The following is a 27,410-nucleotide window of genomic DNA, read 5'->3' as shown; positions in this document are numbered from 1 at the left end:
TCTCCAAGAACAAGTTTCTCTAAGACATACAACTCTCTATCATGTTTGAGGATAATCCTCAGATTTCGGTGCCAATCCAGAAAATTTGTCCCAAGATAATTTTTCCTTATCAAGGATTGATCGCAAAATGTTGTTATAGGTGTTTGTTGTCATGGTAATCTACATGAAAATAATGAAAATATAACTATCAATAACATATTTAATTAAGCCTTTAATTAAATATGCTCCCACTATTTTACTCAAAACAAATGACCCTCACCATTTGATCCAGAAAATCTCGTTGGAAGATTTTCTAGTGGGTCGAGATCCACATTTCACTTTGTTTTAAGTACGCGTAGGCGAATTACACAAAACCAGGTTATTTAGGTAGGAACTCCTTCCAATTATATCTAATACAACTCTCAGATATTTTAGTTGGTGAATAACTCCTTATTCCAATCCATCACATGGATCATTTCCAACTCTTGCTTCTAAACATATATAATCTTATTATAATTTGTTTAGTTAAGTTTGACTCATTGTTTTAGCAATTGAATATTACAATTATCCCATCGCACCTTACTAATATAGAATATGCACCTCGCTTAAGCGAAACCTACATTATTCGATACTAGTCTTGATTAGTGCTAAAACTTGGAAAGCATAAACTTAATATTTAATTTGAGGGAATTTGCAATTATTTTGATCTCACTGGCTTATTTATCATATAAACCGTCTCTCACATGCATCAACATACATTCACATGCATCAACATACATATAAAATGAAACAGTTATGACCCCTAGCACAATTATTTTCCCAAGCCAATGAGAGAACCTAAGCTAACCTAATAACAATCTAAGCTTCTCCAAGCAAGATCTTCAAGGTTTTCCTCCTTTGATATTGTATTCTTCTCTTTCTTCATAAATTATATTACATAAAAGAAACTCGTTTTACATACGAGGGAGTGAGATGAAAAAATAAGTTACATTAAGAGATTAAAAGAGAGGCACGACACGCATGTCGTATTTTAAAATCCCAAAACAAATTATTATTATTAATTTAAATTCTGTTAATTAAATAAATCAAATTAAATTTTGGCGACCGATCACACTACGTAAAGTTAGTCGGGGGTTCCGTTGCCCGGTCAGCGGACGGGGGTCAAGGGGGCAGCGCCCCCTGCGGGATTGCAGGGGAAGCGCCCCGACGCAAAATTTTAATGAACAATTCATTTGAAATCGACGTCGTTTTTCTCAGCAACACTTGATACTTTAAAGCACAACTCTTACGCAGTCACAACCCTAATCACATAACTCTTTGACAACACAATCCTTGTACCGTCATGAACCCTAATACAACAATTTCATACCGTCAAACACACCTCGATCGTTAATTTAATATGATTGATCAACACGTCATTGCTTCACCATACTAATGTCGGATCAAGAAGCAAATGACCATTGAAAGCTCAAAAGAAAATAACCATTAAGTGTTTGAATGAACGAAACAAAAACAGTATATCATATATACCGTATTTTGCATCAGAATTACTTATATCATATATATAACTTGATCGATCTTAATTGTGTAACCTATGGACGATCGATGTATCGCTGCTTCACCATACTAACATCAGATTCCAAAGCATAGCCAACATCAATCATCCAAATTGTACACACATGATGCCAAATTTAATTACTCGTTTAGTCTTTGATTCATTCTGTCTTTTAATCGTATTAGTACCGAAAATAAATAGCTATCAGATGCATGGTTTCGTAAGTGGCTTTGATACCACTGAAGGAGAATAGCGATCCAAAACGCAGTGGAATTTAAAATTTCTCATTTAGTGATCCTTACGAATGAGCATGATCAGTGATAGAATCGTTACCTCTTGTGGTGATTGAAACCTTTGATGTAGATCTAAGGAACACGAACGTTGAATGGTGACAATGCCTCTACTCAGTCCACACGAACGAATTCCTTCAATCTCAGTACTAACTAATATGAATGAAGGATTTGAGAGAGAGAGAGAGAGAGAGAGAGAGAGAGAGAGAGAGAGAGAGAGAGAGAGAGAGAGAGAGAGAGAGAGAGAGAGAGATAGATAGATAGATAGATAGATAGATAGATAGATAGATAGAGAGAGAGAGAGAGAGAGAGAGAGAGAGAGAGAGAGAGAGAGAGAGGAGAGAGAGAGAGAGGGAGAGAGAGAGAGAAACAAATTTTCATATGAACAAATACTTATGTACAAGGGTTCTATTTATAGAACCACTTATGTGGGCTGTAAGCTAAAAAGCCCACTTAAGTGTATGTGGCCCATATCTTATGATATACCAAAATCACTTAAGCACGTGGTACCTTACCATATTTCGTATTCTACTTAAGTGCACCGTACCTTACGATGTTCTACAATTCACTTAAGTGCACCATACCTTACGGTGTTCCTTATTTACTATATCTCTCATCAATCCATCCTTTTGTGTGTGACCCTATAGGTTCTCGCGACATTGGTAACTATATTAAATCACGTATTTAACATAATAAACAATGAGCGGTATCTAGCAACACATCACTGCTACCCAAGACACGAAAATGTCATGTGATATGATAAATCCTTTTGTGATAATACTTATGTGTACAATTACCATTTTGCCCTTATGTATATATTGAACACAAGGCATATACTATGTCATCCTTGTCCAGTTCAATATTGGGCTCGTAGACATTTATCCTGTTACGCAGGATGAGAAAATTCCATCTAGGTCACTCATATCCCTCAGCATGCTTCGTGGAGTACCCATCAACTGTCTTTATGGTCATCCAATTAAGGACAATGTTTGATCAACAATAAGGCACTCGATTCTACATCTAGGGTCCATAGTGGTTTCAGGTCAAAGGGCGGTATACACCATTATCACCATGAGAATAACTTATGACACTTTGCATAACATTCTATATAGTATTCTCATAGCGGGTCAATCCAGTATAAATATTACTCTTAATATTCATACTTATGTTTAAGACTTGATAACTCCTTATCCATGATCCATGAGATGTGATCATCAGTCTATATACATAATAATCTTAATGCTTTAATATTATCCCATTTCACAACAAAGCTCGACTACGAATACTTTAAGAATAATGTCCTTATGTTTAAAGGAATCTCATGATTAAGCCACACTTAATACATTAAACGGACTAGCTATTATGGGGACTTTATTAAACAAACATAATAAAGAAAAAGCCTTTTATTATTAATAAATAATTCGATACAAGTACCAAAAGTATTGGCCTCTAGGGCTTACACCGACAACGGACATGCCGTGTCAGACAACACAGTCGTGTAAGACAACACATAAAGACCGTGTTAGCTACAAGAAACTGCTATAGGGGCACCTTAAAGGTCCAACACGACCCGTGCCACGGGACACGCCCGGGCTGTGTTGGTTTCGGGATTTTTGTTATGGAAACACACCTTTTTGTGGGATCTTCGACCTTTTTTGTCTTTATTCGCTCCATTGACCTCTTATTACCTGAAATTATAAAAGGGAAACAAAAACACATAAAATCAGAGGAGAATGACGAAAACACATAAGAAATCAAAAGTAAAACAAGTTAAAAATACAATACATTTACCCCATATAAGTCTTAAGGGTTATATGCTCTCATACCCACCATCACAATGGTGTCATTGAAAGAAAACACATGTATATAGTTGATACGGCCCTTACTCTTCTAAGTCAAGCCTATCTGCCTCTTACTTACTAGGATTATGCATTTTCTATTGACGTCTACCTCATCAATAGACTTTCCCCTAATCTTCATTAATTTTCAAATTCTTTACACCGTATGTTTAAACTTCAATAAGACTATTCCTTTCTCAAAGTGTTTGGTTGTGCTTGTTTTTCTTTACTCAGGCCACACAACACACACAAGTTAGATTTCAGGTCACAATAGTGCCTCTTTCTTCGATACTCCACTTCTAAAAAAAGTTAAAGGTGCCTAGCTCCTGGTGTTAGGCTTTACATATTTAAATATGTTATTTTCAATGAACTAAGATTTTCATATAAAAAGTTATTTACTCCATCTACTGTTGTACCCACTTCATCTTCCTCATATGTCTTTCTTCCACCTCTTCACATTACTCCTTCTATTTATCCCTTAGCATCCAGTCCTATCTGTCACGTTGGACTTTTAACTTCTAACTCCTCACTTGTTTCATCTCCTATTGTTCCTGATCAATCTAACCAAGATTCATTTTCTTCAAGTCATACGTCTATTACTTACAATCATTCTAACCAAGAGTCAGCTACTTCAAGTAATACTTATATTGATCTTACACATTCAGTTTCCTCTCTCACATATAATGTTAGTTTGAATAACGACTTTAGTCCTCATCCTTCATCCTCCTTATCTATTTCTATATCTCTCCCACATAATGTTATTCATGTATTTCACATGCCTGTTAATCATCACACTATGCTGACTATAGCCAAGGTAGGTTTCTCACAACCTAGATGTAATCCAAACTGCTTATTGCCAATACTGAGCCCAAGACTGTTAAAAAAGCTCTTGCTGACTCATAATGATCATTTTATCCATTGCTCTCACTTATAGTTGTTCCTTCAAGCAACTTGATGTAAAAAATGCATTCCTAAATGACTTTCTTGATGAAGAAGTCTTTATAGAGAAACCTAAGGGCTTTGAAATTTCCAACCCCACTTTGGCGTGCAGGCTTAATAAGACCATATATGGTCTTAAGCAAGCTCATAGGCAGTGTTTTGAAAGACTTCAAACAATTCTTCTTCAACTTCAGTTCAAGGCTAGCACATGTGACCCTTCATTACTTACTTTTCTAATGGGCACATGATTTTTCTGTTGTTTTATGTGGATGATATTATCATCAATAACAACTCCTATTTTTCTCTTGCAAACTCTCATTTCCAAGCTCGGGGCAACATTTTCCCTCAACCAACTTGGAGATTTAAATTACTTTCTTGAAATAAAACTCAATCATGGACCCTCAAATTCTTTTCTTCTCACTCATAAACCACCATAAATAGAAGGTGTGTTTGTTCATCTTCAACTTTCCTCTCACACCATCCAAAACGTGTTTATTAAAGTTCGATACTTGAAAAGCCTACAAGTAAGTTGTTCTTTGTAACTTTCATTTGTCGAATTTTTCATTAACAACAATTTTAAGGATGAATGAGTTCATTCTTTATTATTATGAGTTCATGTATTTTTCTTTTTGACAAACTATGTTGATTTTTCATTTAAAAAAGCTATAAATGAGTGAGTCTGAAGCTAAAGTGTAACAAAGATTTTGTTTGGCAAATTAAAACTAGAAATTTATGAAACCTCTTTCTTCTATTTAAGATTCCTTTGTACTTCATGAGAGAGTTGAGATGTTTGTCAACTAAGTTATTTGTAGTATAGTGTATGTTGTGTAGGTATAGTGTACCAGGATTAACATTTTTCTTCTATTATTTTTTGATATTGATGTTTTTGTTTGGGCAGATAAAACATAAACAAAGTAGCCGTCAAAGAACTTAAATAACCATACAAAATTATTTACTTATATCTAAAACATAAATAAATATATTTCTAAATTACAATTAAAAAAGTAAATAATCTAAGTAAAGAAAAACGAGTAGAAGGGGGGAAAGGAAAAGACAAATTGAAGTTTAAAAAAGAAAGTAAATTCTTGAATTTGCCGCCAAATATTTTAAGAAACATTTGTATGTGAAATTTTAGGGAAGGGAACACTGAAAGATAAGATCGTTAGTGTTTCAAACGACCGAAGAAGATGAGACCTCCCGGCGGAAGCAGCAACGTCCGTCGTCAACCCAAAGACTCCTCCTACTTACCACCAACTCCCCTTAACACCCACCGTGACTCCGACGTCAGTTTAGCCAGTAGCCGCCAATCCTCTGCCGGAATCCCTTCGTTCGATCCTTACAAAGACCGTTCGGTCCAACAGAACGCAACCGCAACCATCAATTCATTTCTCGCCTCTCAGGATTTCAACGTCTCTTTCAAACCATCTTCCTCTCCTTCCGCTAAAGACATCCATAAAACCCTAATCTTCCTCGTCGGAATCCTTGATTTTAAGATAAACAAAATCGAAGATCTTCCACCACTTCTCAAATTCATGAGTTACCCTCACAAACTCAACAAATCTGTTCTCAAATCCCCCGCTGCACCTCATCAATGGCCTTCCATGCTCGCTCTCATTCATTGGCTTGTTCAGGCTTGTAAAGTTTATCTCTCTTTTTCTTCTCCCTCCGACACCACCGCTCTCCAAACCAACAACATCTTCTTCCAATATAGTGTCAACGCATATCTCAATTTCATTAGAGGTGATGATGAAGCCATCTCCGAACTCGAGGAGGACATCCACAGCAAGATTCTCCATGAGAAGTCTAATGCTGAGAAGAGGCTTGCTGCCACCGAGCAAAAGGTCTCTGAATTGGAGGCTGAATTGGAGGGATTGAGGTCTGCTCCCTCTCAGAAGGATTCTCTTGAGAAAGAGAAGGAAATGCTTGAAAGTGATGTGAATAAGTTTCACAAGATTGTTGAGGAGTTTGGGTCGCGGATTGAGTCGGCCGAGAGGGTTTTGGCAGAGAAGGAGAAACAGTTGGAGGCTAAGGCCATGGAGAGGGAAATGATTTGTGAGGAAAATAAAGACCTCACGAGGAAGGCGGAGTCACAGCCTTTCAGTACTAGAGATGTCGAGAGAATGAAAAGAGAGTTGCAGGCGGCTGAGAGGGATGCTGGAGAGGCTGAACTTGCTACAAATGATTGGGAGGAAAAGTGTTGGGAGCTTGACCGAACTCTCGCAAATATGATCAAAGAATTAGAAGCTCTCACAATAGATTGCAACCAAGCCATTACAAGGTTATTTTCTTTTCCTCTTGTATTGTATCACATTGCGCCCCATTTTATTTTCTTATCATAATTGCTAGTTGAACTGACCTATTTGGCTATTTACATCTAAACTAGATAAATTCATTAACTGCCATGTCAATGTTAATAGGGAATCAATTATCAAGCAAACTCTTACTTTCATGTACTTATAGGTTGAAGATTGGTAATGACATTCAGTATGTGTTGAATCCCAAGGGAACCACGCCTGCTGAGATCATGGGTATTGATTACAAAGTCACGCTGAAGCCTGCACTTAACTCATTTGCGGATGACATCAAGAAAAGTACTGTGGTGAAATTGGAAGAGGTGATTGCTCTTCAGCAAAAGTCCAACGAAAATACTGCTAGGATTGAGGGGAAAAGAAGTCAGCTTGCTGAACTGCAGTTGCACATCGATCAAGTAGGTGTATTGTTTCTTTCTTAAGCACTGATTTTAATGCTTAGTGGTCTTCATGCTTTCCATAAAGGACACATCTTCATTTTAACTTTTGTGTTGTACAAGTGGAATAGTTAGTGTTTGTAGAGATATTCATTATTGTGTGAATTTGGATAGATATTGATTATCCGTGGTATCAAAGTGGTGCCATGCCAGCATGCAGGAGTTAATGCTTAAGATTTTTTTTTCTTTCAATAATTTATAGGAGATAATAATCAACCCACAGAATACATTGGACCAATTTTACTGCCACAACTGATATGTCAGTAGTTAAATCCCAAGCAATAGCTGGGATGCATATAAGAATTAAGTTGTTTTATAATAACAATCATTATATATATAGGATTTGATTATTCCAATATAACTAGCAAAAGTTACAATAAGAGCCTCATGGCCACACAATATCAGAGATTTAGACTCCTTTGAGTATCTTTGCATTGGATGCAGGACATTGTAGATTTATGTATTGGGCGTTACATGAGGGCTTTTGAGCTGGAGGAGGTGTAATCGTGTAACACACACAAGTGCTTTCTAGGAGATTTAATGTGAGGACTGGGAGAATCTGCTTTTCTAGGCACAATAGAAAAGAGCTAGAGTAACATGTTCTTAGAGATGCCAAATCAAAATGTCTTTTGTGGGAAAAATTGAAGTATGCAGCATAGGAAAAGATGATGTGTTAACCAGAGAAATTGAGGGTCTGTTTAAATTAGTTATAATTGATGCCTCTTTTTCCAACTTGTTCTTGTCCTGATTTATGCTTTCCTATTCACTAACTACTCCCTCCGTTCTTTTTTAAGTGTCACTTTTTAGAAAAAAAATTGTTCCTTTTAGTGTCATTTTAAAGTTCAAAGTAGTATTGATTGTTATTTTGTCAAAATTACCCCTAATTATTTATTATAGATAGAGTGAAAAAAGTCAAATAAACTAATAAAAAGTTATGGATAAAATAGAAATAAAAGATAATCACTGTTTAAAAAGTAAGAACAATTATTAGCTTTTTTGATATGCATAAAAAGTAAAAAAATGACACTTAAAAAGGAACGGAGGGAGTAGTATTTGTATTTGTATGGGAGTGCGGGTTGTGTGGTGTTCGTTACTTTATTTAACCTAGACATTTTTAAAATAAAAATATATAAGTTTGTTATAATAAAATCATAAGGTATTGTTGAAACTATTGAAAAGTAATTTGTTGAGGGCACATTGACCTAAATAAGAACAAAGATAGAAACGTGCTCTGACTCAACATAAAAGCAAAGATAGAACTGCACAAGAATAAAATCAATCATTGAGTAAATTGGTAATCTTTCAGGAATAAAATCAATCTGAGTTATAGCCAAAGAGTAAGGAGCTTAATACGAATACACCATAAAAAGTTGAAATAAGAGCATTTTGCTCCAACAAAATACACTTTCATATGGAACCACAATTTGGTAACATTCAGCTCATGTAAAAGCTTACCTAAATAGGAGTATAGTAAATAAAAAGATACGAAAAAGGGAAATGTATACTTTATAAGTATGGATGGATAAACTATTTGTTCAAACCAATAGTACGAAACATTCAATCAATTTCAATGTCATATTAACAATACTTACAATAAAGTTATATTCATGGAACTGTTCAATGTGCATATCGTTATAGAACATCACACTCACAATTACAAAGAGAGAGGAGGGGCATTATGATAATAAATAATCAATGTATTAACTCTTCTAGCATTAAACAGAAGTAAGTACTTAACTTAAATAAGTTCTGTTGATACACTATGAAGATAGGATGAAGCTTCTAGTTGCAGAGATGACTCGCCCATTAATGAAGCAGTAGCACACTAAATCGCAGCCAGCACATCATTCAAAATTAAACTTGGTTCCCAATACTATGTCCTCTTCTTTGTTCCCAATCAATGTTCTAACTCGGAGTTTTACTGTCTTCTCTCCATTATATGTTAGCTTAGAATGTGGAAGTTGGTGTTGGGGTAATATTGTTGAATTGATGGCTCATGCCTGTATTTCTAGCCTGTACTAGTTCTTATGCATGTTCTTATCTCCTTAAATTGAAATCACACCTTGTACTTTTAGTATGACTCCATGTGACCATGTCTAAATACTAATAGCATGACAATGGGCCATTCCAAATTGTTTATTTTAGGTAACTAACTTTCTTTTTTATTTGACATCTTTACACTTGTGGAGAATGATATAGTATGTGACCGAAAAACAAAATACTTTAAAATGTTGTATTGATGACATATCAAGTTTATACTGACTCTTCTTTTTTCTGTCAATGTTTATGGTATACTCTTTGTTGGAGTTAGACGGGTACTGGAAACATGAATTATCTTGCCCTGTAAAGACTGTTGTTTGACTTTTTTTCTACTGCATGTTGATTTATTCATTAGCTGGAAGCTCAAATGGACGCGATAAAGAAGGAAACTCAGGACTACACTAGTAAGTGTACGGCTGAAGCTAAGAACATGACGGGGGATATCCAACAAACAGATCATGATATGAGTATTATGGAAAGAGAGTCAGCCGAGATTTTAAAGGTAAAATCTGGATTCTTACTTTTTTTTCTTTAATATTAAACTCAATTGTATTTGAACAACATTATGGAAAACGAGTTTGATAGATGTTGAATGTTTGAACATTTGTCCGTCATTGCTATCTTACTGTGTTTCAATCAATTTGGAGATGGGATCAAAATTTGCTGGAAACTTATACTCCATATTCATTGGGTGATTTCTTGCCGGTCAAGTTTTTGAATTAATTTTTTTTCTAACATGCTCTCCATTTATGTTGTGTTTCAATTTCATATTGCTTGCAGTGCAAAAATATGAGTGCTTCTTTACGAGCATTTTTAGTTCATAATTTCTGTGCTTGTATGTGACAACTTTGCATCTAATGAACTTTTTGTTGTTGTTAAGGCATCTGAATTGAAATTGGAGGAAACAATGAGACAATGTGAAGAAGAGATTCAAATGCATGGTCGTGAACTCTTCAACGTGATTGATTCAGTGACGAAATACAAAGAACAATTGGGATCTAAAGTCTCAAAGATAAAAAGGGAGCTGTTGGAAACTGTAACTGAAGTGGCAGAAATATATAGAAAGGCATTCCCAGAAAAATATAGTTATATATTGGAGGCATGCCGTCAAATTGAGAAAATTGAATGAGCGTAGCTCTATGCTTACACAATCTTCTCAGCACCTTTTTTCTTGTGCATACTCACTGCTTTGCTTCACTTCACTGTTCTTTTTTACTTTTTAATATTAGTCCATGATTATGTGAACAAGTCAATCTAACAATTTTCTAGTTGTGTGTTGTAAAATGACTGTCCAATTCTTGTCCATTCAGCTCCATATTTTTCCCTTATCTTGTTCCATCAGCTCCATATTATTAATTGTTTTTCACCAACACATTTCTAATTATCTTATATCTTTTTCTACACTATAATAAATAGTTTTTTTTTTATAAACTTAACTAGTTCTCTCCTTAAGAGTAAATAAATACAATTATACAAGTTAACAAAATTAATATTACAAACCACTTTTTAATTTTCATAAATTATTGAAATGGATTATATATTTAGAGAAGTAGGAAGTGTTAATTTTTTGTATATTTGAATTTATTGAATCTCTTTATTAAATATGTTATGTACATATTTTATGTTTGAAAAAATATATATTTTAATAATTACTTAGCATTTTCAAAAAGGAAGAAGTGTCATTTTAAGATTAACTTGATTTGTACCTATACATTTTTGAAGGTACTTAAATTTCAAATTCACATTTGTGATAGTATCTGAAAAGTTAGAACAAGACAAAGCTAAAAGTAAACAAGCAAACAAGTACAAATATTTCCTCTAAACAAGTAACAAGTGAGCCTCCTCTAAATGTCAATTTTTAACTTTCATAATCACTTTTCTCTCCCACACTATTACGTATACCTTTCAATTCATAGACACTCAAATAAAAAAATTCCTAACTTGTTCTAAGTGGAAAAGGATTAAAGGAATATAAAAAGTCAAATTCAATAGTAAAAGATATATATTACTTTTTAAAAATATATATTATTACATTAACTTAACATGTGTTAAAAGATTATTATTAACATTTAAAAAAATTAAATATACAAATTTGTCTTATAAAAATATATATCTAAAAGAGTGAAATAAAATAAAATTTTAAATTTGCTCTTTCTACTCTCAAACTATATCTTGTATCATATTATTTTTTTCATTTTAAATAAATTTTACAATATTTTGAGAATGAGTCAAATCTAACACCCTTTAAAAAATTGTTGAATGCACCTCACTCTAAGAGTTACTCACACTTTAACAAAATTCCAAAAATAATCTTCAAATACAAATTTTAAATTTTGGAGGTACCTAATACGGAACAATCTCTATCTCTGGAGCATATCAAAGTTTAATATTGAAAAAATATGGACTTTGAAATTCATACAATAAATTATAGAAATTGAACTTCGGACACACCTAACACATCACACATATGTCCAACCTTAGGACCACACAATTTAAAACTACTACAAATTCCAAAATCGAATTTCTTATGAAGATTGGAATTCAGACGCTATGTTTAAGTAAAGTCGTACATTTCTCTCTCCTTCCCTATTTTCGTTTATGCAAAAGAGAAAAAACAGAGAAACACAAAACTTCTCTTCATTTGTATTTACAGAGCTTCTTCTCCTTATTTTCAGACTTTCTCTGAGTTTTTATCCATTGGATTGAGGCTTATCACATCTCCACTCTAGTGCATTGGAAGTATTTGAAGTTCTACTCCATTGCTTTAGTAAATTGCTTTATTTTCTTTTTTGATTTCACATGCTTTCTTTGTTTTAGCGATACTTTAGACTTAAAAGCAGTAAACATGTCATTTGTATTTGTCATGAACTACATTACTTTGAGTTTTTTAACGGTAGATTTTAGAGTTAGTGCATGCTCCGTTCTCTGTTCGTCTTTCTGTTTCAGTGTAGTCTATAGATTGAAATTAGACATGAAAACGGGACGGGACGGGGCGGGTTTAAGCAGACCCCGACCCGAAACCGCCTCCTAGATCCAGATCTTCCCCCATCCCCAAACCTGATTGGAGCTAATAATTGGTCCTCCGTCCCCGCCCCATCGAGGAACATGCTTCCCCGCACCCGTCCTGCCCCACCGACATAATTTTTTTTTAAATATATATATTTTTTCAATAAAGATTAATAATTTAACTAAATAATTAATTAATTTAAGAATAATCATAATGCTTGATTATTTTTATTTAAATTTTATTTTTTAAAAAATAAATAATGATTATAGTAAACATAATTTTATAATAAAATAAAATATAATGAGTAATAAAATAAATAAAATAAAGGAAATAAATTAAATTTAATAGGGGTGCGGGGAGGGAGTGGGTGTAGGACGGATACTAGCATCCCCCAACCTCGCACCCGCCCTCGTAAATAAAAGTCGGGTTTTCCCCGCTCCCACATCCGCCCTCACCCCAATTAAATCGGGTTTTCCCTATTAATTTTTGGACAGGGTGGATTTATTTTCCATGCCTAATTGAAATTCAAAACCTCAATCTTGAGATTGAAATCCAGAATAGCCTATTAGAAAAGATTGAGACATGATAGAGTGATCCAACATGCTTTCGTTCGTATGAAGAAAACTAGACCCTCACGACTTGCTGTTAAAGAGACTTCTTTTATTGGTAAGTGATCTTCTTCCCATATTCATATGTCTTAAACATCGTCTTCCCAGATTCATGTGTTAGTTGTTGCCCTAAAATCCCATCCCGTCCCAGAGGATGTCTCGGTACCATGCTGCTAGGCACGTGTGAGATGGAAAGGTAACATAAATTTTTTAATTGCTTCTATTCACGAAGGAAAATATCAAAGGAAATTTGGACTTGGTAATCACTAATGTTCTTTTTGCAAGAAGAAAAATCATTCGAAATGACATTGTTTCAAATTATTGAGAGCAACTAAGAAGAATGTTAAGAGCCCATAATGTTATTGATGCTTTTTCTCCTACCATTGGATTTTGTCATGTATATCTATCCGAGGCTACTTATAAAATATTTAACATTGAAGAACAACTCCAAAAAATTACTTTTACTCAGCCACATGTCATGTATGTCTTCTCCATAAAGGTTTGAACTCTTGTAGTTTAACATGTATGTGTCTTTTCATTTGGATCGTTAAATTTGGAGCATCACATCATATGTCATATGATGATAAAATATTTACCTTTAATTTCTTATTGATCTATGTTAATTATGATTGTTCATGGATGTCATATGCAACATTGATTTTGCTTTCACAACTAATATGTCATATGTTATATTTCTAAGAAGCCGGTTGTGACCGGTCGTAGAGAGGAAGATTTTTTTTTTGATGAGTATATTGAGAGAGCAAGAGCTTGAGTAATCGCGTGAACAATAATAAAGTTATTTTTCTATTTTTGCTATGGCTGAGTATTAAACCCAAGTCCTAATCCATGACATTCATGAATGTTACTGCTATGCTGCTTTGTTAAACATGTATTTTGATTCTGTTCATATCCATATGATTTCATTTTTACTGATTATTATGCCTTATTATTTAATCTTTGAATTAAATTTGTGCATAAATTAAAATTGATTTATAATGTTATTATTTTGTTAAGCAATTGTATAAGAGATCTTATTTATTTATTTTTGTTCTCTCATTTAATTGAGTTACTATGTCTAGTGATCGTTATAATTTTGATTAATTTGGATTAGCCACAATATCCTTAAATTAATTGAGATTATTTTTTTAAAGTTTTGAGATCACATAAATTATTAGACATAAAATTGTAATTAATTATACGTGGTATAATGAATTTTATCCTACAAGAATTTTTATTATATTTGTATGATTAATTAGGATAAAATGTCAAAATATTTCTATAACTTGCCCACAGGAATTATAAATTGGTACATAATTTGATAGTTTTATCATAAAGTATTAATTTTGGATAGAAAAATAAAATTATATCATGCACGCAAAGTGTGAGGTTTGAAAAATCTATCGTAATTTTTTTTTAAATCTTATTACATAGCCCACAGGTAATTTTTATGTTACAAGATTTATTTTATGGTATGTTTATATTGATAATACATACAATTTGGATAATATTTATGCCTCAAATTTTGACATCAATTTTGTTTATCTTTTTAGCTTCCCAGCCTGCTAATTTTTCTAATATTCGATGTGATATTCCCGAGCTCATAGGAGATAACTATAAGGTGTGGAAGGAAAGAATTCTCCTCCATCTAGGATGGATGGACATAAATTATGCTATTAGGAAAGACGAACCACCTGCAATTACAGATGAAAGTACTCCCGCTGCAATCACACTATATGAGCGGTGGGAGAGATCCAACCGGCTCAGTGTGATGTTCATTAAGACTAAGGTCACAGGTGGAATAAGTGGTTCTGTCGATCAACATGAGAATGTCTGTGATTTGCTGAAAGCCATTGACGATCAGTTCGTCACTTCTGAAAAGGCTTTGGCAAGCACATTAATTATGAAATTTTTCTCCTACCGACTCACCAGTGTGAAAGGTGTGCGTGAGCACATAATGAAAATGCATGACATTTCAGCTCAACTTAAGAAACTTGAGGTTGATATGTTTGACTCCTTCCTGGTGCACTATATTCTGAACTCTCTTCCGTCTGAGTATGAGCCTTTCAAGATCTCCTATAATACACATAAAGATAAATGGTCAATCAATAAATTAATGACCATGTGTGTTCAGGAAGAAGAAAGGTTTGTAATGGAACAGAGTGAGAGTGCATTGCTGACAAGCACTCGCGGGAAGAACAAAGCTTTCAAAACTGACAAGTCACAAGCCAATCAGAAAGGGAAATTCAAAATACCACCGCAAGGTGATATCAAGAAAGAAGCAAAGTGTTACTTCTGTAAAAAAGGAGGACACATGAAGAAGGAATGCCCTGGATTCAAAGAATGGCTTGAGAAGAAAGGTAATTTATTCTCATTTGTTTGTTATGAGTCTAATATGACCGATGTTAATATTAACACCTGGTGGATTGATTCTGGATCAATAATCCATATAACAAATTCCTTACAGGGTATGCAAAACCTAAGGAAGCCAGTGGGAAGTGAGCGGACTGTCCTATCAGGAAGCAGGATGGGCTCACATGTGGAAGCTATTGGAACTTGCAATTTAATTTTGAATAATGGGTTTGTTTTGAGATTAGAAATGATCTTTTATGTACCAAGTTTCTCACGAAACTTAATTTCAGTTTCTAGACTTGTACCTTTTGGATATTCCTTTAATTTTAAAGACACCTTGTTTGAATTATTTTATAATTCGGAATGTGTTGGGAATGGTATATTGTCTGATGGTCTTTATTGTATTAATTTACAAATCGAATCCATTTATAGTTCAATGCATGTTCGAACTGGCACTAAGCGGTGTAATATTAATGAGAATTCTTCTATGTTATGGCATCGGAGATTAGGACATATCTCCATAGAGACAATTAAAAGGTTAGTAAAATATGGGGTACTTAATACTCTAGATTTTGCTGACTTTGAAACTTGTGTTGACTGCATTAAGGGAAAGCAGACCAACATGTCTAAGAAAGGTGCCAATAGAAGTTCAAGTATATTAGAAATAATTCATACAGACATATGCTGTCCTGATATGGATGCACATGGTCAGGAATATTTCATCACTTTCATAGATGATTACTCACGATATATGAATATTTATTTGCTTAACAATAAATATGAAGCATTGGATGCCTTCAAAGTCTTTAAGGCTGAAGTTGAGAATCAGTGTGGAAAATAAATAAAGATAGTGAGATCAGATCGGGATGGTGAATACTATGGTAGATACACTGAGAATGGACAAGCACCTGGTCCATTTGCTAAGTTTCTTCAAGAACATGGGATTGTTTCCCAATACACCATGTCCGGTTCTCCGAACCAAAATGGTGTTGCAGAAAGAAGAAATCGAACATTATTGAACATGGTGCGGAGTATGCTTAGCAACTCTAATCTTCCTAAATCATTGTGGAATGAAGCACTAAAGACGGTTGTGTATATTCTAGAACGGGTTCCATCCAAGGCTGTCCCAAAGACACCATTTGAGTTATTTAAAGGATGGAAGCCGAGTTTACGACATATGCGCGTTTGGGGATGTCCGTCTGAGGTGAGGATTTATAACCCACAAGAAAAGAAACTAGATCCAAGGACCATTAGTGGGTATTTCATTGGATATGCCGAAAGGTCTAAAGGTTATCGATTTTATTGTCCATCTCATACAACTAGGGTCGTGGAGTCAAGAAATGCAAAGTTTCTTGAAAATCATTTGACTAGTGGGAGCGATCAAATCAAAAATTCAATTTTTGTGCATGATCATATAAAGTATGAACCTTCCACTTCAAGTAATAGATTGGTTACTATTTAAAACATCCCTCAAGTTCAAATGGATGTTGATCAACCAATCATCGAGACTCCACAAGCTACTGATGATCCAGTAAATCAAGTTGGTCATCAAGAGGATGAATAATTATTTGAACCACAAGATCCACAAGAAAATTTTGATCAAACATTAAGAAGATCTACTAGGACAAGAAAATCAGCTATTCCTAATGATTACATTGTGTATCTACAAGAATCTGACTATAATGTTGGAGCTGAAAATGATCCTGAGAGCTTTAGACAAGCCATGAGTTGCAAAGAGTCAAATTTGTGGTATGATGCCATGAATGATGAAATGAATTCCATGAAAAACAATGACGTATGGGATCTTGTAGAGTTACCTAATGGGGCAAAGGCCATTGGTTGTAAATGGGTCTTTAAAACCAAGAAAGATTCATTAGGCAACATTGAGAGATACAAGGCCAAACTCGTTGTTAAGGGATTTACTCAAAAGGAGGGAATCGATTACACTGATACTTTTTCTCCTGTATCTAAGAAAGATTCTCTTCGTGTCATATTGGCATTAGTTGCACATTTTGACCTTGAGTTGCATCAAATGGATATGAAAACAGCCTTTCTTAATGGTGATTTAGAGGAGGAGGTTTATATGAAACAACCTGAAGGTTTCTCTTCTAATAGTGGTGAGCATTTGGTTTGCAAGCTTAAGAGATCCATATATGGTTTAAAACAAGCCTCTCGTCAATGGTATCTTAAATTCCATGAAACGATATCTTCATTTGGGTTTATTGAAAACCCCATGGATCAATATATATACCAGAAGCTCAGTGGGAGTAAAATTTGTTTTCTCATTTTGTATGTGAATGACATACTACTTGCAACAAATGATAAAGGTTTTCTACATGAGGTGAAACAATTCCTCTCTAAAAACTTTGATATGAAGGATATGGGTGAGGCATCTTATGTCATTGGCATTAAGATCCACAGAGATAGACTTCGAGGAATTTTGGGTCTATCACAAGAAACCTACATCAATAAAGTTTTAGAGAGATTTAGAATGAAAGATTGTTCATCAAGTGTTGCACCCATTGTCAAGGGCGATATATTTTATTTGAATCAATGCCCTAAGAATGATTTTGAGCGGGAACAAATGAAGAACATTCCATATGCTTTTGTTGTTGGAAGTCTTATGTATGCTCAAGTATGCACAAGGCCCGACATTGCATTTGCTGTTGGAATCTTAGGAAGATATCAGAGTAATCCAGGTATGGATCACTGGAAAGCTGCAAAGAAGGTGTTGAGATATCTTAAAGGAACAAAAGATTACATGCTAATGTATAGGCAGACGAACAATCTTGATGTGATCGGCTATTCAGACTCCGACTTTGCTGGTTGTGTTGATTCTCGCAAATCAACATCAGGATATATTTTTATGATGGCTGATGGAGCTATTTCATGGAGAAGTACTAAGCAAACCTTGGTTGCTACTTCTACTATGGAAGCCGAGTTTGTCTCTTGTTTTGAGACTACTTCTCATGGTGTATGGCTTAAGAGTTTTATTTCTGAGCTTAGAATCATGGATTCTGTTTCTAAACCTCTGAAGATTTTTTGCGATAATTCAGCAACTGTCTTTATGGCTAAGAACAATAAAAGTGGAATTCGAAGCAAACACATCGACATAAAGTATTTAGCTATTAGAGAAAGAGTTAGAGATAAAATAGTAGTTATTAATCACATTAGTACTGATTTAATGATCACCGATCCTTTGACTAAGGGCATGCCACCAATAAAATTTAAGGATCATGTAGAGAACATGGGACTTGGGTCTTTCTTATGATTGTATACATACAGTTTATTAATAAAACTCTTATATTGTGATGTTTTCTCATTTTCATGCGCACATCAGTTTGAGAAAATATGTTACATCTGGACCAAGAGTAAACATTGGTTTATTCATCAAGTTAGTTACCATATTACAGATATATACTTGAAAATAGACGTGTTGTAATACATAGATCAGACTACCCGCTTTAGGAGGGACTATCTCTATGATTCACATATTTATTCTTGAGTAAGTTTTCCATGACTCGTTTATGCCAATAATCAGTTATATGGACCAAATGGGAGAATGTAACGGTTTCTTATTTTTATTATAATAAGTATTAATAATAAAAAATCGATTTAATGTGGTCCATAGTTTTGGGATTTTGGTTCTGAAAAGGGTATGATTTATTTTGGTTTTAATGTAAATTGATATGACCATTTAATTGGGTGGTAATGAATTTTAATGACTTTAAATTCTTGATGATAGAATCAAGCCTATAAATAGTCTTTGGTCCCCAAAGCTTTCTCTCATCAGAAAAGAAATACACCATCTATATTGAGAGAGCAAGAGTTTGGAAGAATCAAAGGCAGTGCACTCACAACACTACAACAATGGCTGGAGGTAAAACCTCTAATTCTATTTCTGCATTTTGTTTTATTGATCTTGTTGTACTTTTGTTATTAGGAACATAGGATCAATATATATATATATATATATATATATATATATATATATATATATATATATATATATATATATATATATATATATATATATATATATATATATATATATATATATATATATATATATATGTATCTAACCGTGCTTTCATTATGATTTATGGGTGAAACAATTCTTTCTATTGCTCATGCTATTAATATAATCTAAAATCGTCCATCGTGTCATATTCACCCTCTTTCGACAAAATATGTGATTCTATACTTGATTCTTCTTCTTTGAAAGTATTTAGTTATACTTGCTTTTTTATTCCCTCATAAGTAGAACATAGTAAGTCATCTTCTCGTTCTATAATATGTGTTTTCCTTGATTACGAGGATGGTCAAAAGGTTCATCCTTGCTATGATCCTCAAGAAAGAAAAATCTATGTTTCTCGTCATATTGTTTTTCTTGAATACATTTATTTTTATCATGTTTCATTTAAATTTCATATTACTAGAAGTTTGAAACTCACCCATATTGATTATTTTGATATTAATGATAATATTCTTAGTGCAATTTTGAGAATCGCAGAGTTGATCCTACTATTACTTCTAATCTTGATGCCTTCTTGTCCCACGCCTAATCATATCCCACAATTGTTGATCATACTCTCCCCCTTGTTATTGATCTCGTTATCGTAAGTCTATTAAATTGTCTAATTTTATCTATTCCATTTACGCCATCTTTCTAGAAAAGGCTATGGTAGAAGAATTTTATGCTTTTCACAAGACACATGCTTACAAATTAGTACGTCGGTCTCTTAGAGAACGTGTTGTTGGGTATACAAATTTAAAATAATGTTTGATGCGTCTGTTGACCGCCGTAAAATATATATTTTTTATAATGTATTATCTCAAAAATATGGTATGGTCCTTGAAAAAACATTTGCAATAGTGGCCAAGATGATATCTATTCGCACTCTCATTCCAATTTCATTAGTTTGTCGGTGACAAATTTTTCAAATGAATGTTAAAAATATTTTTTTAAATAGTAATCTTCATAAGAGAGTTTATATGGTTCCTCGCCAAATAATTCTCGTAATCAAGGAAAAGCATGTAAGTTGAAGAAAACTATATATAATTGTTCTAAATGACAATCTTCACGAGGATGTTTATGTTTATATTGTTCTTATAAGTTCTCTTAAACAAATAATATAGGTAAATTCGAATAAGTCATGAAGAATGTTTATGCTTATATTGTTTTCATAAGTTCTCTTAAATAAATGGTTAATGCTAACATGTGCTCCAAGGGTACAAGTTAATGATTTATCTATAGAAATATTCTATTGGAATGCGTACATTTAATTTTTTAAAACTTAAAACATTGTTTTATTCCACACAAATTTTCTAATTATAGTATCCTTAACTTGTTAAGGCACAAGTTAGCAAGACCCTAAATAAATAGTATAACAAAATTTATTTTAGTAGATAAACTCGAATAAATCATGCAAACCAACATTTAAGCTTTGTTTAATAAGTCATATTTTCGAACTTATAAGCTCATATGACAATTTAGACATGTTTGATAATAATCTTTTCATCATAAGTTTATAGCTTATTTTACTAGCTTATAACTTATTTTTCAGATGCTATTTCATATAACATTTTAGCTTATAGCTTATATTTTATTCCATCTTTATCCTTATTATTTTAACAAAAATCCTCTTTTATCCTTTATAATTTATTTTAATTTAAAATAAAAAATATATATATTAAATGCCTTTTATGTCATTTTATATTTATAAGTTAGTTGAACTATTAATTTTACGAAACATCTTAATTAGTTTATCAACTATGGGTAATCAATCATCATTTATAAACTATAAGTTATTTGTCATCAGCCAAAAGTTATAATTTAATTTATCAATCAACTATTATTTGAAAGACTTATTTATATATATTCAAATGAAATGGACTTTAAAGTAAATTAATAGGCCAATCATAAAAATAAATCTATAATAGACTACAATCCAAATATAAATCAGATTTTTTAGCATGCGCTTGACAAAACCTAAACCTAACTTGCCCCAACCTATTTCCATCCCAATATGCAAGTGTTTTAAATATAAAAAATCTGATTATTTAATTGAAAAATAATAACTCATTTAAAATTTTATTAATTTTGGTGAACTCATTTACAAACCAAACAATGACAACAATTAATGTCACATAAACTAAAAGACTCCTTATATAGCAAAACATGTTTATTTTTAGAGTAAGAGATGGTTGAGAGTTTTTCGTGTCACTTGTAAGTTCAGCTATGTGCTATTATTCTAGTGAATTGAGAAACTTGTGTTGATTTTCAATAATTATTTAAGTATAACTTGCTCAAATGTTCCATTCAGACAAACATTCTCTTGGGAGTTCCTTCTGCATTAATGGAACACACAACACATAAAATCTCAATATACTTTCATAAGATTTATAAGATGAAGGATCTCTATATCAAACTTAAGAGGGGGGAGTATCATAATGATGAACACAGTTGACATTAATTTTAAAGGAATAATAACAGAAACTCACCAAAAACCAAACACTATAATGCTCTAGTTGCAGTTGGAAATAGTGAAATCATCAAGCATCGGCCCAACAGGGCAGCCACACTAACAATTGTTAACGAATCGACTTGATTAAAATAACAAATCCTAACTGATGTTGATTTCTTTCCACTACCAACAATGCTCGCTAATTACAAAAATTTCAGACCTCATCCTCATGAAGAAGCATATTAGGAATGCCCTTTCTGACAGGGAAGCGCCGTCCAGTCTCTGGGCAAACAAGAGCACCTTCTTCAAGGTGAAGTTCCAACAGGGCATGATGGAAACGGTTAAGAAATTCATCTGAATCCAGCATGGAAGAATCAGCCTCCTCGGGTAGTTCAGTGTATCCCATTCCCCGTGATGCTTCCACAAAAGCCTTCCACTCAATTTTCTCAAACATCTTTTTCAAAAAGTCACTATTCATTTCAACATTCTTTTCCAGCACCTTCTCCGCTTCTATACGCAATGGAAATCCATTCACCACACCCCTAATGTTTGAAGATAGCATATTGTGTGTTAACAATCTCATCTTTTCAAACAGGTCAAATCTTAGAGCTTGTGTAACCCCTGCAAAAAAATATTGTAACACATTTTTAATCCAATTGAAACCAAATCCATTGCATAATTTAAGTTGTTTGAGAAATAAAAAATAAAAAATAAAAATCAATTTGAAAATAAAAAAAGTGATGGTTTTGATAGCTTCACTGCAATGAAACATAGTATACAATGAAATTTAACTCATGTGATTTGCCACAAATTGAAGAAGTAAAACACTTAATTTCTATTATGCACTTTAGGGTTTTGTAAGATAATCTTGGAGAACCAGAACGAAAATTACAGGGAAACTATACAATAAAAATTGATAAGTAAAGCATAGAGGTAAAACTCACTCACCGGAACGGTGTTGGTACGACGCAGAACGTGAAAACGGCGAGGTTGATTGACGGCGAGGAAACAGTAGAGCTGCGGGAAGAAAGGTCTAAGTCTTAGTTTCCGGTTGGGATTTGGTATTTATCATAAACATATGGTCCGGTTGAACCGGAATCCGTTGTCTGGTCCGGTTCGGTTTGGATCAGCAAACCGCTAGTTTTACAAAACCGGTATTAATACAGAAATAAGATAGATAATGTAGATGTAAAATCAAAAAGAAAATTGGGATAAATGAAACAATGAAAAGTGTATAATAAAGGTATAAGAATAAGAAATCATGTAATAATATCGAGTAAGCGAAAGAAATTGATTCTCTTTTGACTCAGAGTTACATTAATTAGGGTTTTGATGTATAATTATTGGACCCTAATTAATTTTATGATTTATCATTGAACCTTGTAAAAAACAATCCATTCTTTTTTTTAGATTAATTTATTTATATATTATATTATTTTAACATTAGTAAATAATAATAATTTTATTATAATGTTTAATATTATATTTTTTGTTTGTTTTAAACTTAATAGGCAGTTTAATCGATTTAAGCAATTAAACAATGATACATCTTGTTGAATTGTAATTTCTTGTGTCGAATCAAGTTGCTCGACAGAGCAAGGAAGTGCCCAACCATCTAGTGTGTTAAGTAGTGTTAGCTATTTTGGACTTTTATAATTTTGGGTTTTTATAGTTTTGGGTTTTGGCTTGAGGTCCAAGTTAACATAAATCTATAAATAGAGGGAGTAACCCTTATTTTCATATAGAGGTGAATAGAGTATTCACAACACTTGTAATTCACATTATTTTGCAGTTGCAAAGTGAATCAAAAGTTTTCCACAGTTTGTGGGCAGAGAGAAACTCTGCAGAATTTTATTACTCTTCTCCTTCATCGTTCTTTTCTTTCTTTCTCCATTGTTCTTCTCTTTTCATTGCTATTGTGTGGGTAATAACAATCTTGTTTATCAAGATTGATTGAAATTCTTCATAAGTTTTAGGGGATTTTCAACATCTGGTATCAAGAGCTCCGATTTAATCGATTCGTGGGAAGAAAATCACCATGGCAACGAATCTTCCAAACAGACATTTTCCAGCAAATCTTCTGATTCTCAAGAACAACAATTATGAGAATTGGTGCAAGCAGATAAATGTTGTGTTTTGTTATCAAGATCTTTGGGATCTTGTGAAGGAAGGAGTAACAACACTTACAGAAGCCGCGACAGATCAAGAAAAGACTGCACATAAAGAATTGAAGAAGAAAGATTATAAAGCTCTCTTTATAATCCATCAATGTGTTGATGCAGATAACTTTGAAAAGGTTAGTAATGCAGAGTCAGTGAAAGAAGCATGTGAAATTCTGGAGAAATCGTTTGGAGGCGCAGAGAAGGTGAAAGAGGTGAGGTTACAAACTCACAAAAGGATGTATGAATTGCTTCATATGGAAGACAATGAAAGCATAATTGATTTTTTCACAAAGGTTACGAAACTGGTGAATCAAATCAAGGTATGTGGAGAAGTGTTGACATCAAGATCTGTTGTCGGAAAGATCTTGAGGTCGTTGGCTCCAAAGTTTGACCACGTGGTAGTAGCCATAGAAGAGTCAAAAGATTTGTCAAAATTGACAAAGGAAGAGCTTCAAGGGACGCTTGAATCTCATGATAAAAGAATGGATGGAAGAGCTGCAGGAAAATCAAAGAGTGATATGGCTTTACAAGCTCAATCAACAAAAGAAAGAAAAGACAAAGGAAGCTGGAATGGCAACAAAGGCAGATGAGGTTACAACAATTCGACTGGTCAAAATCAGCAAGAAGGAAACTGGTTGAATCAGAGAAAACCCTGAAAAAGGCAACCAAATAGGTGGTGTTGCAGGTAGAGGAAGAGGTGGTTGTCAAAAGCCAGATAAGAGTCACATTCAGTGTTACAATTGTCAGAAGTATGGTCATTATTCTAGTGATTGTCCAGAAAAGCAGAAGAATCAAGAAACTTATGCAAAGCTGGCGAAACATGAAGAAGAAGAGACGTTGCTGATGGTTATAACAAGAAATGAAGATAGATTCAAGGACCAGTGGTACTTGGACTCAGGATGCTCATCACACATGTCTGGAAGAAAATATTGGTTTATCAACATAAAGTCCTCAATGAAGAACATGGGGAAATTTGCAAATGATAACACTCTAGCAGCTGAAGGTGTTGGTGATGTTCTGATTATGAGGAAAGATGACAAGAGGTCAGTAATTTCAAATGTGTTATACATACCAAGCATGAATAGCAATTTGCTCAGCATATGGCAGTTGGTCGAAAAGAAGTACAAGGTGTCGATCAAAGACAAGATGATGAGAGTTCTCGACTCAAATGGAAGGTTGATCTTGAAGGCTCCAATGTCTCAGAATAGAACCTTTAAGATTGAGCTTAATGTGATGGAGTATAAGTGTCTTGCAACATCAACCAACAGAGATGAATGGATATGGCATTATAAACTTGGTCATCTCAATTTCAAAGACATCAGAGATTTGAAGAGAAGAAATATGGTTTCAGGATTACCAGAAATCGACATTCCAAACGAAGTGTGTGAAGAATGCGTGCATGCGAAGCAACATAAGAACATCTTCAGTAAGGATGCATGAAGCATGTCGAAGGAAATTCTTGAAGTCATATACTCTGATGTATGTGGTCCTCTCCAGGTGGATTCGATTGGAGGTAACAAATACTTTGTTACATTCATAGATGATTTCAGTCGAAAATTGTGGTCTTACCTGATCTAGAAGAAAAGTGAAGTGATCGAGGTATTTTCCAAGTTTAAATCTTTGGTCGAAAGACAGAGCGGTTGAAAGATCAAGATTTTGAGAACTGATGGTGGTGGAGAATATGTGTCAAAAGATTTCAATGCATTATGTGTAAAAGAAGGGATTGTGCATGAGGTGGTGCCACCATACACTCCACAACATAATGGAGCCGCAGAAAGGAAGAATAAAACCATTATGAATATGGTTAGAAGTATGTTGAAAGGCAAGCATCTACCCAAAGAATTATGGGGAGAAGCTGTGTTGACTGTGACATATATCCTGAATAGATGTCTAACGAAGAAGCTATAAGGAATCACGCTAGAAGAATGTTGGTATGGTGTCAAGCCTAGCTTGAGTCATCTGAGGGTGTTTGGATCTATAGCACATAGACATGTGCCAGATTAGTTAAGAAGAAAACTTGATGATAAATCCAGTCAGATGATCCTTATAGGATATCATTCGACTGGAGGATACAAGTTGTTCGACCCAGTGAATAAGCAAGTGGTGATCAGCAGGGACGTGATCATATATGAGCTTAAGGAGTGGGATTGGACTGATAATGTCAAGAAAGATTTAGTGAGAATCTTTTGTGATGAACCAGCTAGTGAAGTCGAAAGAGAAGTTCGACAAGAAGAAGTCAGAGGTGAAGCAAGTACAAGCAGACCTCAAAGAACAAGACACATGCATGCAAGGTTGCAAGAATGTGTGATTACATCAGATGATGTGGTCGATGAAGAAGGTGAGCTGGTACATTATGCTTTCTACGCAGATGTCGAACCTGACAATGCAACTGAGGCCTTGAAAGATTCGAAGTGGATGAAAGTAATGGACGAAGAGTTGAAGTCAATCGAAGTCAACAACACTTGGTCACTTGTCGAATTTCCCCAAGACAAGAAGGCAATCGATGTGAAGTGGGTATACAAGGTGAAGTTGAATCCCAGAGGAGAAGTGACTCGACACAAGGCGAGACTTGTGGCGAAAGGATTTCTTCAGAAAGAAGGAATCGACTTTGTTGAGGTATTTGCACCTGTTGCTAGGATCGAAATAATCAGGTTGGTTGTTAGTCTAGAAAACATGAACAAGTGGCAGATGCGTCAGATGGATGTGAAATGTGTATTCCTTAATGCCCCCTAGAAGAAGAAGTTTATGTTGCACAACCAGCTGGGTTTGTGAAACAAGGTGAAGAAAGAAAGGTGTACAAGCTACATAAAGCCCTGTACGGACTTAAACAAGCTCCAAGAGCTTGGAAAAAAGAAGATAGATGGCTTTCTAAGGGAGAAGGAATTCGTGAAGTGCAAATCTGAACATGGAGTATATGTAAGAAGAAGCAAGAGTGAAATGCTTATACTATGTCTCTATGTCGGTGACTTGTTGATAACAGGTAGCTGCAAGAAGGAGATCGAAGACTTCAAAGGTTATCTCAACAAGGAATTAGAAATGTCAGATTTGGGTGACATTTCATATTTCCTTGGCATCGAATTCTATAAGAGTGGTAGATGTTTGATGATGCATCAAAGAAGGTATGCATGCGAAATTCTCAAGAGATTTGAGATGCAAGTTTGCAACCCAACTTCGACTCCAGCTGAGCCAAGATTACAATTGTCAAAAGATTCAGATGAAGATGATGTCGACCCAATCCAATATAGAAGACTTATTGGATCACTTCGATACCTATGTCATACAAGGCCTGACTTAGCATACAATGTAGGTATGGTGAGTAGGTTCATGCAGAAGCCAAAGGTATCACATCTAGCAGCGGCGAAGAGCATACTAAGGTATCTGAAAGGAACTCTCGACTATGGCATTTTAGTGGGATACACCGACTTAAGTT

General features: G+C 34.1%; 2 protein-coding genes across 2 annotated transcripts; one reads left to right on the top strand and one right to left on the bottom strand.

Moving 5' to 3' along the window:
* Positions 1-5,705: 5,705 nt before the first annotated feature.
* Positions 5,706-10,715, top strand: LOC127075850 (kinetochore protein NDC80 homolog). The gene is made up of 4 exons (XM_051017347.1): positions 5,706-6,879; positions 7,062-7,308; positions 9,743-9,889; positions 10,268-10,715. The coding sequence occupies exons 1-4, from the start codon at positions 5,789-5,791 to the stop codon at positions 10,514-10,516; spliced, it is 1,734 nt and encodes a 577-aa protein (XP_050873304.1). The 5' UTR covers positions 5,706-5,788; the 3' UTR covers positions 10,517-10,715.
* An 11,082-nt stretch (positions 10,716-21,797) lies between these two features.
* Positions 21,798-22,968, bottom strand: LOC127075842 (multifunctional methyltransferase subunit TRM112 homolog A). The gene is made up of 2 exons (XM_051017339.1): positions 22,767-22,968; positions 21,798-22,439 (listed from the first exon to the last, which is right to left on the bottom strand). The coding sequence occupies exon 2, from the start codon at positions 22,399-22,401 to the stop codon at positions 22,033-22,035; it is 369 nt and encodes a 122-aa protein (XP_050873296.1). The 5' UTR covers positions 22,402-22,439; positions 22,767-22,968; the 3' UTR covers positions 21,798-22,032.
* Between the last annotated feature and the right edge of the window lie 4,442 nt (positions 22,969-27,410).

Source organism: Lathyrus oleraceus, chromosome 1 (assembly GCF_024323335.1).
Source record: "Lathyrus oleraceus cultivar Zhongwan6 chromosome 1, CAAS_Psat_ZW6_1.0, whole genome shotgun sequence".
Classification (NCBI taxonomy): Eukaryota; Viridiplantae; Streptophyta; class Magnoliopsida; order Fabales; family Fabaceae; genus Lathyrus; species Lathyrus oleraceus.
Note: the sequence above shows the minus strand (reverse complement) of the source record. Positions and strands in the feature narration are given on the sequence as shown.

Bases quoted from the DNA above. Each gene is read 5' to 3' on its own strand.
- LOC127075850 (XM_051017347.1), top strand. From the start codon at position 5,789: ATGAGACCTCCCGGCGGAAGCAGCAACGTCCGTCGTCAACCCAAAGAC. The intron at 7,309-9,742 runs GTAGGTGTATTG...TTTATTCATTAG, and splicing joins TGCAGTTGCACATCGATCAA to CTGGAAGCTCAAATGGACGC. The intron at 9,890-10,267 runs GTAAAATCTGGA...GTTGTTGTTAAG, and splicing joins AGTCAGCCGAGATTTTAAAG to GCATCTGAATTGAAATTGGA.
- LOC127075842 (XM_051017339.1), bottom strand. From the start codon at position 22,401: ATGAGATTGTTAACACACAATATGCTATCTTCAAACATTAGGGGTGTG.